Source organism: Ixodes scapularis, unplaced genomic scaffold (genome assembly GCF_016920785.2).
Source record: "Ixodes scapularis isolate PalLabHiFi unplaced genomic scaffold, ASM1692078v2 PGA_scaffold4__175_contigs__length_147842914, whole genome shotgun sequence".
NCBI lineage: Eukaryota > Metazoa > Arthropoda > Arachnida > Ixodida > Ixodidae > Ixodes > Ixodes scapularis.
In genome coordinates this window covers 92667854-92682763 of record NW_024609879.1, presented here as the reverse complement: position 1 = coordinate 92682763, position 14910 = coordinate 92667854, and the positions used below count along the sequence as shown (strand labels likewise).

Below are 14910 nucleotides of genomic sequence, written 5' to 3'. Positions count from 1 at the left end.
TTTTGTTCCGACATATTAGTAACTTGAATACGGCGCCCCAAGTTACTTTATCTTTTATACTTTTGTGGGAATTTCATATCCTAAATACTTCTAAAGGATCTAGTACTCCAACTTAAATGCATTGTGTTCCGACATATTAGTAACTTAAATACGGCACCCAAATTACTTTATCTCTTATACTTTTAGGGGGAATTTCATATCTTACAGATACTTCTAAAGGATCTAGTACTCCAACTTAAATGCATTGTGTTCCGACATATTAGTAACTTAAATACGGCACCCAAATTACTTTATCTCTTATACTTTTAGGGGGAATTTCATATCTTACAGATACTTCTAAAGGATCTAGTACTCCAACTTAAATGCATTGTGTTCCGACATATTAGTAACTTAAATACGGCACCCAAGTTACTTTATCTCTTATACTTTTAGGGGGAATTTCATATCTTACAGATACTTCTAAAGGATCTAGTACTCCAACTTAAATGCATTGTGTTCCGACATATTAGTAACTTAAATACGGCACCCAAGTTACTTTATCTCTTATACTTTTAGGGGGAATTTCATATCTTACAGATACTTCTAAAGGATATAGTACTCCAACTTAAATGCATTTTGTTCCGACATATTAGTAACTTAAATACGGCGCCAAAGTTACTTTATCTTTTATACTTTTAGGGGGAATTTCATATCTTACAGATACTTCTAAAGGATCTAGTACTCCAACTTAAATGCATTGTGTTCCGACATATTAGTAACTTAAATACGGCACCCAAGTTACTTTATCTCTTATACTTTTAGGGGGAATTTCATATCTTACAGATACTTCTAAAGGATCCAGTACTCCAACTTAAATGCATTGTGTTCCGACATATTAGTAACTTAAATACGGCACCCAAGTTACTTTATCTCTTATACTTTTAGGGGGAATTTCATATCTTACAGATACTTCTAAAGGATCTAGTACTCCAACTTAAATGCATTGTGTTCCGACATATTAGTAACTTGAATACGGCGCCCCAAGTTACTTTATCTTTTATACTTTTGTGGGAATTTCATATCCTAAATACTTCTAAAGGATCTAGTACTCCAACTTAAATGCATTTTGTTCCGACATATTAGTAACTTAAATATGGCGCCCAAGTTACTTTCTCTTTTATACTTTTAGGGGGAATTTCATATCTTACAGATACTTCTAAAGGATCTAGTACTCCAACTTAAATGCATTTTGTTCCGATCTATTAGTAACTTGAATACGGCGCCCCAAGTTACTTTATCTTTTATACTTTTGTGGGAATTTCATATCCTAAATACTTTTAAAGGATCTAGTACTCCAACTTAAATGCATTGTGTTCCGACATATTAGTAACTTAAATACGGCACCCAAGTTACTTTATCTCTTATACTTTTAGGGGGAATTTCATATCTTACAGATACTTCTAAAGGATCTAGTACTCAACTTAAATGCATTGTGTTCCGACATATTAGTAACTTAAATACGGCACCCAAGTTACTTTATCTCTTATACTTTTAGGGGGAATTTCATATCTTACAGATACTTCTAAAGGATCTAGTACTCCAACTTAAATGCATTGTGTTCCAACATATTAGTAACTTAAATACGGCACCCAAGTTACTTTATCTCTTATACTTTTAGGGGGAATTTCATATCTTACAGATACTTCTAAAGGATATAGTACTCCAACTTAAATGCATTTTGTTCCGACATATTAGTAACTTAAATACGGCGCCAAAGTTACTTTATCTTTTATACTTTTAGGGGGAAGTTCATATCTTACAGATATTTCTAAAGGATCTAGTACTCCAACTTAAATGCATTTTAAAAGTGCTGTATTTTCGGGTCTATAAGTTGCTGTATAAGTCCCATCTTTGCATGTTTGATGCGTTGCTGCGGCCACAGATCTATGCCTCCATGCTTCGGACTGCCAGAAGAGCCGGCCATCCGGGGGGTGGTCTGCCGTTCCTCTTTCGTTATAAATGTTGATACAGCCTTCATATTGCAAAGTCAAGGTCCATGCTTTAAAAAAAGATGCGCTTAAAGGGTTGCTGAGCCGAAAATCGAATTTTAGAAAACAATGCAGAATCAATACGCAGACACTACAAATTCGAAAACGTCGCTCATAAAACGGTATCTCCAACGGATCGTCATTTTTAAGGGCGGAAAAGACGTGACCTCGCGATTTTCATTTCCTCCTCTTTTCGCTTTGACTCCGCGAGGGCAGGAAGAGGAACGGGAGCGAGGCCATTTCTCCTCCTTCTCAACTCTTCTGCGATGACGCCAACATTCTCCTTCATTCGCTCCTTTATTTTCCAGAAATATGGCCATCCACTTGAGATATGGCTATGAGTGATTTTTCGTGGTTTATGGTGCCCTGTTGAACACTGTGAAGGCTACAGCCCCTGCGACCGAATAAGAGCGTCAGAGCGAGGCATGTGACCCAACATCGCGGGAGCATGTGTGTGTGTCGCTGCGCGAAATGCAAGGCTCGGAGGAACCGGCTGTCGTCTGCTGCAAAACCAACCAACTTCAGATGAACGTCCACCGCTGCAACATTGACGTCCACTAGAATAGCGAGCACTTCGTCAACAGTTCATGCGACAACCGTATGTTCAATTTACCCGCGCATTTGTGGCGGGTGCTAATGCCAGGGCGACGTTTTGAGCGGAAGCAATCGATTAAAGAGCTGCAATCGTTCAAAAATCCTTCAAAAGTCGCATTCTCAGAGAAGGGTTGGTCCGAATTAAATATCATGAAAAAGTAACATGTCTTTGTCTTTCTTCCAAGCCGTGTAGCCTAGTGTCGATAGACATGGAATCGCGCAAGTTCAAGTGCCGTCAAAAGAAAAAAGGAGCCTAGAACTACTTGCTGTAGTGGTAACGAGGTCTCTGTGGCCTCGAGCATGCAGTGGTCAAGTGCCTTGCTCCGACACCGCTATTGGGTCCCGGGGGTCGCAGTCTTCACAGCTCGCCAAGTTATAGCTCAATCCCAAGCACTTCTGCTAGCCCTCTGAAGTAGGTGTCATGGTTGCTCACCTTGAGGGGACACAGTTCAGGCTCAGCAGACACGACATCTACTACGGACATTGCCTCCACTGCTGGCAGCACTGAAGCAGCAGCATAGAAGCGCATCTCCTGGCAAGGAAAGACTTCTAGAAACAGGCTTTTTGTGGCAAGGTGCGGGAAAACTTGCGTGCTTCTCAACTTAATTCCAAAGCGAGAGGGCACATGAGTGAATATAGGGGGTAACTGCAAGCCAGGATAGATGAAGACATGTTCTGAATCCCGGAGAAAAGCTCACCTACTTTTGTGCAGGTCCGGAGAAAAGCTACCGGTCTTTAGATAAACAGCTGGAGAAAAGCTCACCTGGAATTTAATTTTTACGCAAGGTGGTCTTTATCCCTTCAATGTTGATTTCATGAAGTGAACAATTTTTTCTTGTATTCTTGGACTGGGTTGAAAATTTTAGGAGCAGTATTGGAACTAAATCTACAGGCGGTATACATTTCAAAGCAAGGTGCTTTGCCGCAGCCCTCCGTTCACCTTTATGTCGACCCTTTTCGCACGAGTGTTGTGATATTTAATTGTGACGTAGCCACAAGGTGTCGAACCAGAACTGGAACTGAACCGTTTGTCGTTCCCGAACCGGAACAGAACCCGAAATAAAATGGTTGCCGCCATCTTGGAGCTGAACCTGAACCGAAGCAAAATGAAGGAACCATTCCAAACCGGTTTGCGACAAGTCGCAATTCATAAACAAACAATGGGCAAGAAAGTGCTGGGCATGGGAATACTTAGCGCTGTGACCTATGTCACGGAAGCACAGCTAGAAAACTGACCACCAAATGCAATGTAAAGAGCACCAGGCAGCACAATAGATGAAAGGGACTTGCGCATCCAGCTACGTCGATAATCGGCCACCGACGGTTTGTATGGCGAGAGACGCGCGCATAGAGAGAATGAAAAGAGTAAGTTTAATGCCGCCGCTCAGAGTGGTGACTCTTTCGCTTGCGGTCCCTGCGCCTCTGGTTCATGGCGTTCCTTGGATCGCTGATGTCGTATGCTTCCTCGGGGTTGACGTTGGCCGCATCTCGGGCCAGCACCGGACCTTGCTCCTCAAAGTGCAACGCGTGTGCCAACCTGCGCAAATCCCAACGCCATCGAGCCTTTTGAACAAGTTTTCGTAGGAATGACAGACTAGGATATAATGGGGAACTTTGGAGCCACAACGTTTTTTCATAATTCTTAAAGGTGTCAAATTACTCACGGCTTCTGCGACATTATGAATGGACTGTTTTGAACTCGACCTTTATACATTCCGGTCTTTGTTTGAACTTAAGACGAGCTGGTGATCTAGAAGTCGACTTGTCGACTGGCAGAGGGCACCAGGGTGACTCCACAAACAAACAAATTGGAATAAGCTTGAGTTCATGCGGCCCAAATACATCCCAGATTGTACATACTGAGTCTGGTCATCGACGGAGCCACTCGTCATACTGCAGCGTCTCACCAACACCCAATACGACACCATTAACTAAGTGTCTGCATGTGAACAAATGGCATAGGTGGCGGACCCTATTCGTCAACATGTCTTATTGGAAGTGAAAAAGCTAGGCATGTGCGTATAGTGGATTTTGAATTCAAAGCGAGTTTAAAGCAAATAGTGGCTTGTAACGTAACGGTGCACCCCAAAAGACAACCACTCTAAGAACACAAGCACACAATAAAAAAAACCTCGCTCAACAATTTTTTTTTTTTTTTGTGGATTGCAGTTTTATGAAGTCCAATGGCTTAGATTAGGATGGCAAGTAAATGAGACATCAGCCCTAAAAATAAAGTTACTATAGAAGTGCCCAGATATACCTAGTCGAGGGAATGCATAGGTCTTGCTATTTGCAAATATCTTCTCCAAATTTGAGAGGATAAAAAGAATCATGAATTATGGTAATGCAATTAAATGCAACGGTGCAAGCTAGCTGGACAAGAATGACGAAAATAATCCCTGGAGAAGAGGAACAAGGGTAACAAGAAGAGTGGTTGTTTGGGCGAGTTGGTTTGACATCTTATACAATCTTGTGCGCAACTTGAGCACAATAACAACGTGCAAAAAAAGAATGGTGGCTTTCTTGACTTGCATTGCAGGACATGCGGGTGTACCCCACTGTTGGATGAATGCGTAAAAATTGGGAAATGCAAGTCAGCGGTAACACGCGAAATCATAGAAGCCGAGCACATTGATTATTTAGGAGACATGTGTGTTGCTATGCCGTCGATCGCATTATCGGAGAAGGAATTGTTTTTCCTGAGAACGAGATAGTGTTGTTTCCCAGTTATGCTCTGTCATGGTGTTTATTTTTCCTTTACTTTTGTCTTTTTTTGTTGTTGTCATTGTAACGATGGTTGAGACTATATATATACCGGAACACGTTTTCAATAAAATTCAGTTGAAAGTTGCGCCTTGTTGTGTCCTCTTCTCTCCTTTTGTCCTCGTCTTTGTTGCGCACAAGATTGTATAAGAAGGGTAACAAAGGACAAACACAAATCACCAAACACAGCTAGTTGACTGGTGCGCGACCCTGGTTCTATACCAGGACCAGGTGGATTTTTTCAGTTGCACACCAGTCGCCTTGTTGTGTTTGGAGATTTGCGTTTGTCCTTTGTCTCCTTTGTTCCCCTTCTTCAGGGATTATTTTCGTCATTCTTGTCCAGCTCGCTTGCCCCTTTGCATTAATTGCGTTTTCACCTTAAATTGCAGGCCATTCACCGTTGTTGGTGTTAGACTTGTGGCAGCTGATAAAACCTGTTTGCTCTACTGACGTCTGACTCCTAGTTAGCTCAGTTAGCAGGGCGCTCCACCGGAAATATAGAGGTCCCTGGTTCGATACCAGGACCAGGCAGATTTTTTTCAGTCGCACACCAGTCACCTAGCTGTGCTTGTAGATCTGTGTTTGTCCTTTGCCCCCTTGTACCCCTCTCCAGGAATTATTTTCGTCAATCACGAATGATAAATTAAGGTTGTCAGGACATCTCTGCCTAAAACATACTCTTGCATAATAACCACAGTTCAATCCTGAAAATTTTATTCTAGTGTAGATATCGAAATCCACACTAGTGTAAATACCGAAATCCACAAAGTTTCCGCTTCGAAAGTCTACTTTCCTCTCAAGTTGCTGACTGGCCCATATGTAGTCTTTGAGATGACGATCGCAGCGGGTTAGCCTCTTTGAGCGCACTTCCTACCGAGCGGCGGTGCACTGCGGAGAAGCAACACCCGTGAAAGCGAGATCCGCACGTGCGTCTTCTCTGCAGTGCAACGCTGCTTGGTAAGAAGCGTGCTCAAAGGGGCTAACCCTCCACAATCGACACTCGAAAAAATACGAGCATCACACTCAGTGCACGCATCACCCTCCTTATGCATAAACGAAGTAAGTACGTAACAGCCGCGTGTCGCCTGCTACGTTGGTTACAAGCCGAGCTGGGCACGCTTAAGTTTGTCGGGTTCGCTTGTCCTTGCCATCGCATTGAAGGCAGAGCACAAGGACAAAGCCACGGTAAAGGAACACGCGAGACGCACGCAAGCGTCTGTGTCTTTGTCCTTATGCGATAGTTCTTATTATGTCTACTATCTACCTGCTCATTATATAGCCACCAGCAGAGGGAAAACGGCAAGGCGTTTCTTCTGAACGCCCGACCTGTGGCACGCACTCCGTGCCTTCCGCCGCGCTTTGGCCGCGTGTGCGCACTCGGTGTGCACGAGACGTTGAAGCGTCGTCATAGGTAGGGAGCTCGTGCTGGAGGCGGGACGACTGAATCCCCTCCCAACCGTTCTCTCCTTCTTCAAATCGAATTGTGTCGGCTCACCACCGGTCGGAGCCCTCCTCCTCTTCCCCCTCCTTTTCCGGACTTGCAGGTTCCCGTTCCTGGACCTCCTTCAGCTTTGCTTGGAACTTGGCTAGGGCCGCCAACGTCTGCACGGAGACAAGCGAGCCGTGAACCCCCGGATCCAGAGTCCGGAACGGCAAACCATGTCGCTGAAAACTTTTCGCACCATTTCAATCCGTTCGACTGAACCGTCGTACGCAGGGTCGCGTTTTAGGCGAAATGTCGGCCGACGGTCAAGTTCGGCATCCGTCCCCCTGGCACGGACCGACACGTCTTTTCCGAAACGTCGCCTCGTCATCCTTTCGTGAGCGCGAAACCGAAACTAGCTTTTATTTCGAGACATCAAGTATGAAACAAAATTTTTAAAATTACTTTCGGTTAAAATGTATTTTTGAGTTTTCTACAAGGTGGATCTAAGAGGTGGTTCATGCAGCACCATTTTCTTACATTACAACGCTTATGAAGGCTTATGTTGAGATAGACAGCAAGTTGCCGGCACATCTGTGCTAGGTGTTTTGCATGCCAAGCTATTAACCGGTTGCGAAGCTTCGTACTAAGCACGGATGTTCTCATGCAAGCGTACGTGAGTTTCGTAACGCAAGACAACAGTGCTGCGTGAAGCAGCCTTTAATCTGTAGAAATGAGCTGGAAAAATCGGTGCGTGCACGCAGAAAGCACAACCTTTCACAGAAGGTGCATCGAGATGATCAATTTTACTTTGTGAAATGTCAAGGCATAGTTCTCCTTGGGTAAACGAGACCAACAAACTTGCCAAAGTCGATGCCGTTTATGTTCACAGACGACCGAAATAGCAATTAATGTAACTTGTGGTGCCATTTCCCAATAGGTGCAGTGAGCAGACAACGCAATTGTTGTCGGCTACCTGTGCCTAGCTTGAGCTTTCTATGTGCAAATGCCAACTTTCCTAACTCGCTTTTTTTTTTTTTTTTTTTTTTGAGCTTGGTGTTTTTTTTAATTTTGCGAGAAATCATTAGTCACCTGAAATACAGTCAGAAGCCGATGTGCGGTGTTTCGCGCAGTCCTCAAAAGAACAAATTGCTCACCTGCTGTTCCCTCTGCGATCCTTTCTTCAGCTGCGTTTTCTTCTTCTCCGTATAGAGCCGCTGCTCATCCCGATATGCCTTGAACAGCGCGTTCCTCCGCTCTTCCTCCGTCTCGCTGTTCTCGTCTTCTTGCCCTGCATGCACAGCCGAACTGCATTAGCGAGGGCAAAACTAGGAGAAGCCCTGCATCACTCGGTAACTGAAGGATAGCGAAACAATCATACTGCTGTATGGTCTCAAATTGCTGTGTGTGCTAGTCTGGGACTGTCACGTGCTATCTTCGACGTCAGTTTGCTCACTTCTTGACACTTAGAGACACACAGTCCTCCTGACATGCTCATCAAAAGACATGTTTTCCAAATAAAACGGGGTGAAAGACATATCAAATAAAACCATATAAACGGCATTTTGCTGCATCGCTTGCTGCTCTCTGTTCTATGCTGTAGTAAAATAAAAACAAGAAAATTAAATCCTTTCAAGCACTACACAGGCAAAGGCAGCAGTAATGCAGAATGTATGCTGCATTGCTCTGCAAGGACCCCAAAGCGGGGATGTTGCAAAGGAGAATTCGGTATGCGCATTTTACGCCTCGACGGTGTGCACATCGTCGCGTGTGGAGTCTCCGAAAGAAAGCTCCCTGCCAGCAGTCCACAAAGTGGAAAGCGTAGTTCGCATTCCATTTTGCAGTTGTCTGCAGTCACGCGCTTCAGCTTCGACCCTACTATTTCGTGTCTTCCCGTTTCTTCCAAAGCCCATGCTCTTGCCCCCTTCACTCCTGCACACGCCCTCATCGCATGTGGGCTTGCTGTCTTGTGATGACATTTCAAACTCGCATTTCCCGCACGTGCCGTTGAAGCAGTTGGTTTAGCATTGGATTTACAACCAGAGAAACCCTGGTTCAAAACTGAACGCTTCCACATTTTCTCCGGTGCTTTCCTTACACTGGTGGAGTACTGTACAATGCTCCAGCATCAAGGACTGGGTTACAGGACTGCATTACAGGAATGTGCATTACAGAAATATACATTACAGGAATGTGCATTAGAGGAATGTGCATTATAGAAATGTGCGTTACGCAAATCTCTGTTACAGGGCACTGCTACGAGCCAGCCCTATAACGCATTCCATGTTAAAACTAAAGAAAAACCATCCGAGGGGGACAGACAACACTGAGTATGTTGTCTGTTCTCTTTTTTTAGCATTTCAGTTGTAAGTGGATGCCAAAACTTTTTTTCCAAATGGTTTTAAACATTTCCCATTGCAAAGATAGCCAGTGCTCAAGTCTCCGAAGAGGTAGCGCCCCTCTCTCACCATCTCCTTCAGCAGCCTTTTCCTGGCGAGCCTCTTCCTGTGCCCGCATCTCCCGCTTGAGTTGCCGGAACTCCTTTCGAATCTCTCCGCTGAAACCAGACAGAAGGACTGTGAGGCCTCTGGTAATCATGGGTCTCATACTAGCCAGAGGGTAGCCTGCTAAACAGAAACAAGGCAAGGCCGCACAATGTGGCCAAGTATTCAATCGCGATCCACATAGACATACCCTTCCTACTCACCTCTGCGCAAACACAGCTGGAGTTAGGCTTTGGAGACAGTCGCTGTCATATCACAGAGTAATAACGAAAGAGTTTGCCTTTGCATGGAAGCACGCCACCTGTTTCGAAATACATACATTGCCTAGAGAAAAAAACTTAGGTTCCATTTTTCTACGCTAAAAAAATATGTATGGCATCCCAAATTGTGAAACACAATGCAAGATGTGCCAAGAGCCTGTAAATAATTTATCGGCACACAACGAAGCCTCCACCGCACTGCAGTATTTTCAGCAAATGCGACCACTGCCATAGTTGCACTCCCTTGTCCATGACCTCACACCAGCAATCGAACCCAAAATACTAAGCGGAACAAACGCAACGTTGAAGTATTTACCACAACTCGGCGTATTTCACATTGTATTCAAAAGATTAATTGTGCATCGTTCAATTTTCCCTAGAGTAAGTTTTACCAATCTCCTAATCGCCTCTTTGTGACTGTAATCCTTCTTTCTTCCGTCTTTCCATCCCCATCAGCAAAAGCCAGGGCTCCGGCCCAATCCATTGCCCTCTTAGGGAGGGCAGGCCAAAGCCCCGTGTACTTCACAACCAAGTGCTCTAGTGTCTCGCTTTCATTATGGCATGTGGCATATAATGTATCTGTCCCTTGAAATGTAGCCCTATGCATCCTCGTCCTCAAAACTCCCGTTCTTGCCTCAAACAGTAAAGAACTTCTGAGTGAATTGTCAAACACATTTTCTTTTCTTAAGTCCTGCTTTTGTAACCCATACATTGTTAGAGCTAATTTTTCCTGAGTTCTTCCCTCCCAGATTTTTCTTTCTGCCCCTTTCACCCCCTTTTCTGCTGAAGTAGTAGTCTGTTCAGCCCTATCACTAGTGTGTAGGTATTTAAATGTAAGCTTTCGGGTTCAGTTTGTCTACTTTGCATTTAAACTTTTCCATGTATAAATCCTTGAATACCTTCCGTGTCCACCACTTATCATCCATTTTGGTCCACCACTGTTTTTACCAATTGCCTCCCTACTCTCAAAAGACAACCAGCCCATGTCCCCCTATACTCCCTCATTTGGTGTTTTTCCATGTGCTCCCAGTGCCAATCTGCCTACGCTTCTTTGTCGAATTTCTAATCCTGATTGAACCTCTAATTTCATGGACAGTACTCTATTGCCAAAAGACAGTCCTGGTACCATCACTCCTTTCCATATACCTCTGACCACTTCATATCTATTATAGTTCCATAGTGCCCTGAGCTTGAAACATTGAAACTGCTCTCTTTCCGTCCACAACGATTGGGGGAAAACCATAGGAAAAAGCTGGTTTTCACAGCTTGACCAGTCCTTGGTACCCCTATAAAGCAAGCAACACATACTTAGGTGGAAAACAAGATATAAGAAAAAATCCATCAATAAATAAAACAAATAAGCACACAAATATATCCAATATGAGGTACTGTCGAGACCGGTTGCACTGAAGTTGGTTATAATGAAATAGCGGCTACAGTGAAGCGATCACCATTTCCAATTCCCTATTGCATTTTTTCAATGCATTTGTGTCTGTTTTTAACGAAGGAAATTGAGCGGCTCCTGCGGATATAGAAAAGAGAAATTTTGTGATAAGTTAAAAAAAGAATAAAATGCTGATCTAAGTTTCAGACTGCCGCACTTTGCTGCCGCAGCCGAAAAGCCACCCAGAACAGGAAGCAAAAGATGCTGGAAAGGCCGGCGGTGGCAGTCTCTGCAACGTCGTCTGCTCCCCGCTCCTTATCTGGGAAGCCGCTTTAGCGCATCGCAAGCGGAGAAGCTGTTGTGGCATGCCGATAGGGGCGTTCGGAGCGCTGGCAACAATGTACCGGCAGAGATGACAGACGAGCCAAGACTTGAGAGAGGGAGCACTAAGTATGCCTGCATTTGATTGTCGCGTGGCCAGTGTGGCGAGGAAACTGCGCGGGGAGGCGGACACATTTGCAGAAGGTGAACACTTTTGAGTTTTGACTCCTTGCATGTTGCAACTCATTTTGCAAACGCGGCCCACAAACCACAGGACCCCAATCCAGCAGTTGCCCCATCTACACCGACGACAGACAGGCTTGAGTGCAAACTCGGTGCCGTGCACACTTCTTTGTTTGCTTCCTGATCCGTGTCAACATATGGACGGTGAGGTCGCTCTTGCACAAAAGTCTACTTCACTCAAGCACCGATTCGGCGAATCATCGCCACTCAACGATAGAGAATCCCGGCACCGCCGGCACCTTGGCGGGAAAGACGAAGGCAATCTGCTCGAATTAAAAGCGTGCCATCCTTGACGGTGTGCGCATAAACGTAAAGAATGGCATCCATTACCGGCATCCTCCGCGGGGCCGTCGCAGCTGTCGACACGGTTTGTATGTATTAAGATCTCTTTTCGATCGGAGCCTCTCGCAGTTGGGGAGAAGCGGCTCAGATCTAGCAGAGGACGCGTGCAGGGAAACCTCGACCGCTTTCTGCAGGCTCGATAAACATGTGCCCGTGACAACCCGTGTTATCTTTGTTTTTTCATGTTTATTTGTACGAGTTCATATATAATGAAGAAGCGGATATAGCGAAGCGATTTCCGATTCCCGTTGACTTCGTTATAACCGGTCTCGACAGTATGTTTCAGTAGCAAATATTATACAATGTTAGGTATATTGTTTTTGCTCAATGACATAAAATCAATTTCTAGTGACGCGGCATGATTTAGTAGTTTGAGAAAGTATGTTTATTTCTTTGACGTCCAAAGTTTGTTCGTGATTGTGGCATATGCCATGGATGTATCTAATGAGTTTGACAAATTGAATTCAACAAATGAAGGTCAGCGGTGGTGAGAAATGTTTCAAACTTTCCTTTCATGGCAGACTGGAATATTAATATTAATTGTTGAGAATAAATTTTTGATACATCAAGTATGGAGTATTTATCAAAAAGAGGCAAGGATAGAAAGTTAAAAGGGTCGTTTGCTACGGCTCGCACAGCATTTTTTTTTTTTTTGCAATATCCAGAGTAGTTTAAATTTGCTATGCCAGTAGACCCCCATAGTAGATTCACATAGCATAAGATGGGATAGAATAGTGATTCAGAAAGTTGAATTTTGACACCTGTGGGTAAGATGTTTCTATATTTATTTATCAGACCAACTATTCAGGAAAGTTTAGTGCGAACATGTCTACTATGGTCGTTCCAAGACAAGTTATAAAAAATCGGTACACACAGAGTTTTTAGATTTTCAACATAATATATAATATCAGTGCCATATTTCAGAGAGGATGAGTTGAGCTCTTGAGTGCAGTTAAAATATTATAGCCTTGCTCTTGCTAGCATTTATATGACGGGAGTTATTTTCACAACAGATTTTTAACTTTTAAAGGACATTATTTGCTTTGCTAGTACGATGTTCCCTATCTGAATCGGAAATAATCATACTTGTGTCATCCCATAAATACTAAAATATACAGCAGACTCAATGGTGATAATATCATTTATATAAAAAAGAAATAAAAGGGGACCTAGGATGCTTTCTTGGGGAACACTGCAATTAATATATAAATGGAAAGGGCCTATGCTCGTTTATAGAAACATATTGGCAACGGTTTTCAAAATATGACTTTAACAAGGAAAATTAAACACCCCAAAAGCCATAAGAAAATAGCTTATCAAAAAGTATACCATGGTTGATGCAATCGAACGCTTTATTGAAGTCAAGGAAAGTACCAATCATTGATAACTGTTTTTTCTAAATTGTCTAAAATTTGCTTTTTAGTGCAAAAGTGCAAACGTAAATTTTCTAAATCCAAATTGAGATTCTAATATTAGATTATGGTGAACTGAGAAATCTGTAATCCTCGAGTGCATAAGCTTTTCTAGGGCTTTTGAAAAAATTGGAAGAATGGATGTTGGACGATCATTCCCCATACTATTTCTTCGGAATGACGCAGGACGGGAAGGACGTGTCCGCCTGCGCTCCGCAAAAAGACGTATGTGGCTCGTGCGAGGCTCGCTTCTACGCGAAGCAGCAGTTTCTTGTCTGCTCGGCAGGTTGCAATCGCCGTTTTCATTGTAAGTGCTTGAACGTCACCCATGAAGAGTACAATTTCTACATGAAGAGTGGCACGAGCGCTTTCAAGTGCTCGGGCTGCACCCGAAGGAGTAGTGCGTCACCGAGGAATGACGCCGCTGCTGGTATCGGAGGTGTGGTTCCCGCTCCTGTGGCGTTCGTCGAACCATCGAATGTGACGCTCGATGACGGCTCCGTTCCGCCCGCTCTGCTACGCCTCATCGAAAGCCTGTCAAGCAAATTGGACATCGTTACGGCAGAACTCAAGTGCCTTAGGGCGGACAACAACAGCCTTCGCTCCGAAGTGCTTCATCTCCGTAAAAGTGTCCATGAACGAATGCCTCTTCCGTCTTCTTCATCAACCATGTACGCGTCCGTCGCAGCGCTGCCGCCTGCTGCACCAACGTCAGTGTTGAGACCTCGAGCTGCAGATTCGCTTCTCAACACAGTTCCAGGGACGAATCTGGTTGGGGCTGGCTTGGAATCGAGTCCCTCAAAGGGTGCGAGAGCTGCGGGTGAGAAGGACGCTGTGGACGACGGCTACACAACGGTGGGGCCCCGGCGGCGAACCAAGCCGTCAGCTGGAACGGCTAAACCAAGTAAGGTGACCGCTGTCCCTCGGAAGAATCGTCGTTTGGCACTTTTTGTATCTAGGCTAGATCCGGATACGAGCGTGGACGATGTTCTTGCACTTATCGAACCTCTTGTAGCGGGGAGGCAGGTCCTGTGTTCAAAAATGTTTACACGATTTGACACATACTCTTCGTTCCACATCTCGGGTGACGAGTCAGTTTTTGACGCAATTAACAAAACCGAGGTGTGGCCTGAAGGTAGCATTTTTCATCAGTTCTTTGGTCGACTGGACAAGTCTCGTGTTCATACTGATGACGGAGTAGAAAACGTTCATGACGCACAAACTTAGCGTGTTTTACCAAAATGTACGAGGCCTGAGGTCTAAGGCCGACGAGTTTTTGTACAATTCAACTAATTCAAGTCATGATATTATATGTATTACTGAAACCTGGCTTTGTGATGGTATATCAGTCTCTAGTTACTTTAACCCCAGCTACACGGTCTATCGGAGGGATAGAGACTACTTGTGTACGGGGCAAACGATGGGAGTGGGCGTTTTAATTGCAACTAAAGTTTCCGTGGCATCGCATAGGCGGTTTGATCTTGAAACTTATTCAGAATGTGTGTGGATCGAGATTAAGGCAAGTGACGGATTTAATTACCTGATAGGAACGTACTATTTTCCCCCGTTATTTGATGAAACCACTTTTATTGAACATTTTGAATCTCTCGGAAAGCAGATCGATTTTGACAAGTTTC

General features: G+C 44.2%; 1 protein-coding gene across 1 annotated transcript in view; it reads right to left on the bottom strand.

The window, feature by feature from the left end:
- Positions 1-3971: 3971 nt before the first annotated feature.
- LOC8038424 (spliceosome-associated protein CWC27 homolog) overlaps positions 3972-14910 on the bottom strand; it is a 43136-nt gene continuing 32197 nt past the window's right edge. Inside the window, exons 8-11 of the mRNA XM_040222627.2 lie at positions 9276-9364; positions 7965-8098; positions 6880-6986; positions 3972-4158 (exon numbers count right to left, since the gene is read on the bottom strand). Coding sequence (XP_040078561.2) covers positions 3993-4158; positions 6880-6986; positions 7965-8098; positions 9276-9364 — 496 coding nt within the window. The 3' untranslated portion in view covers positions 3972-3992. The remainder of the gene's footprint in view (positions 4159-6879; positions 6987-7964; positions 8099-9275; positions 9365-14910) is intronic.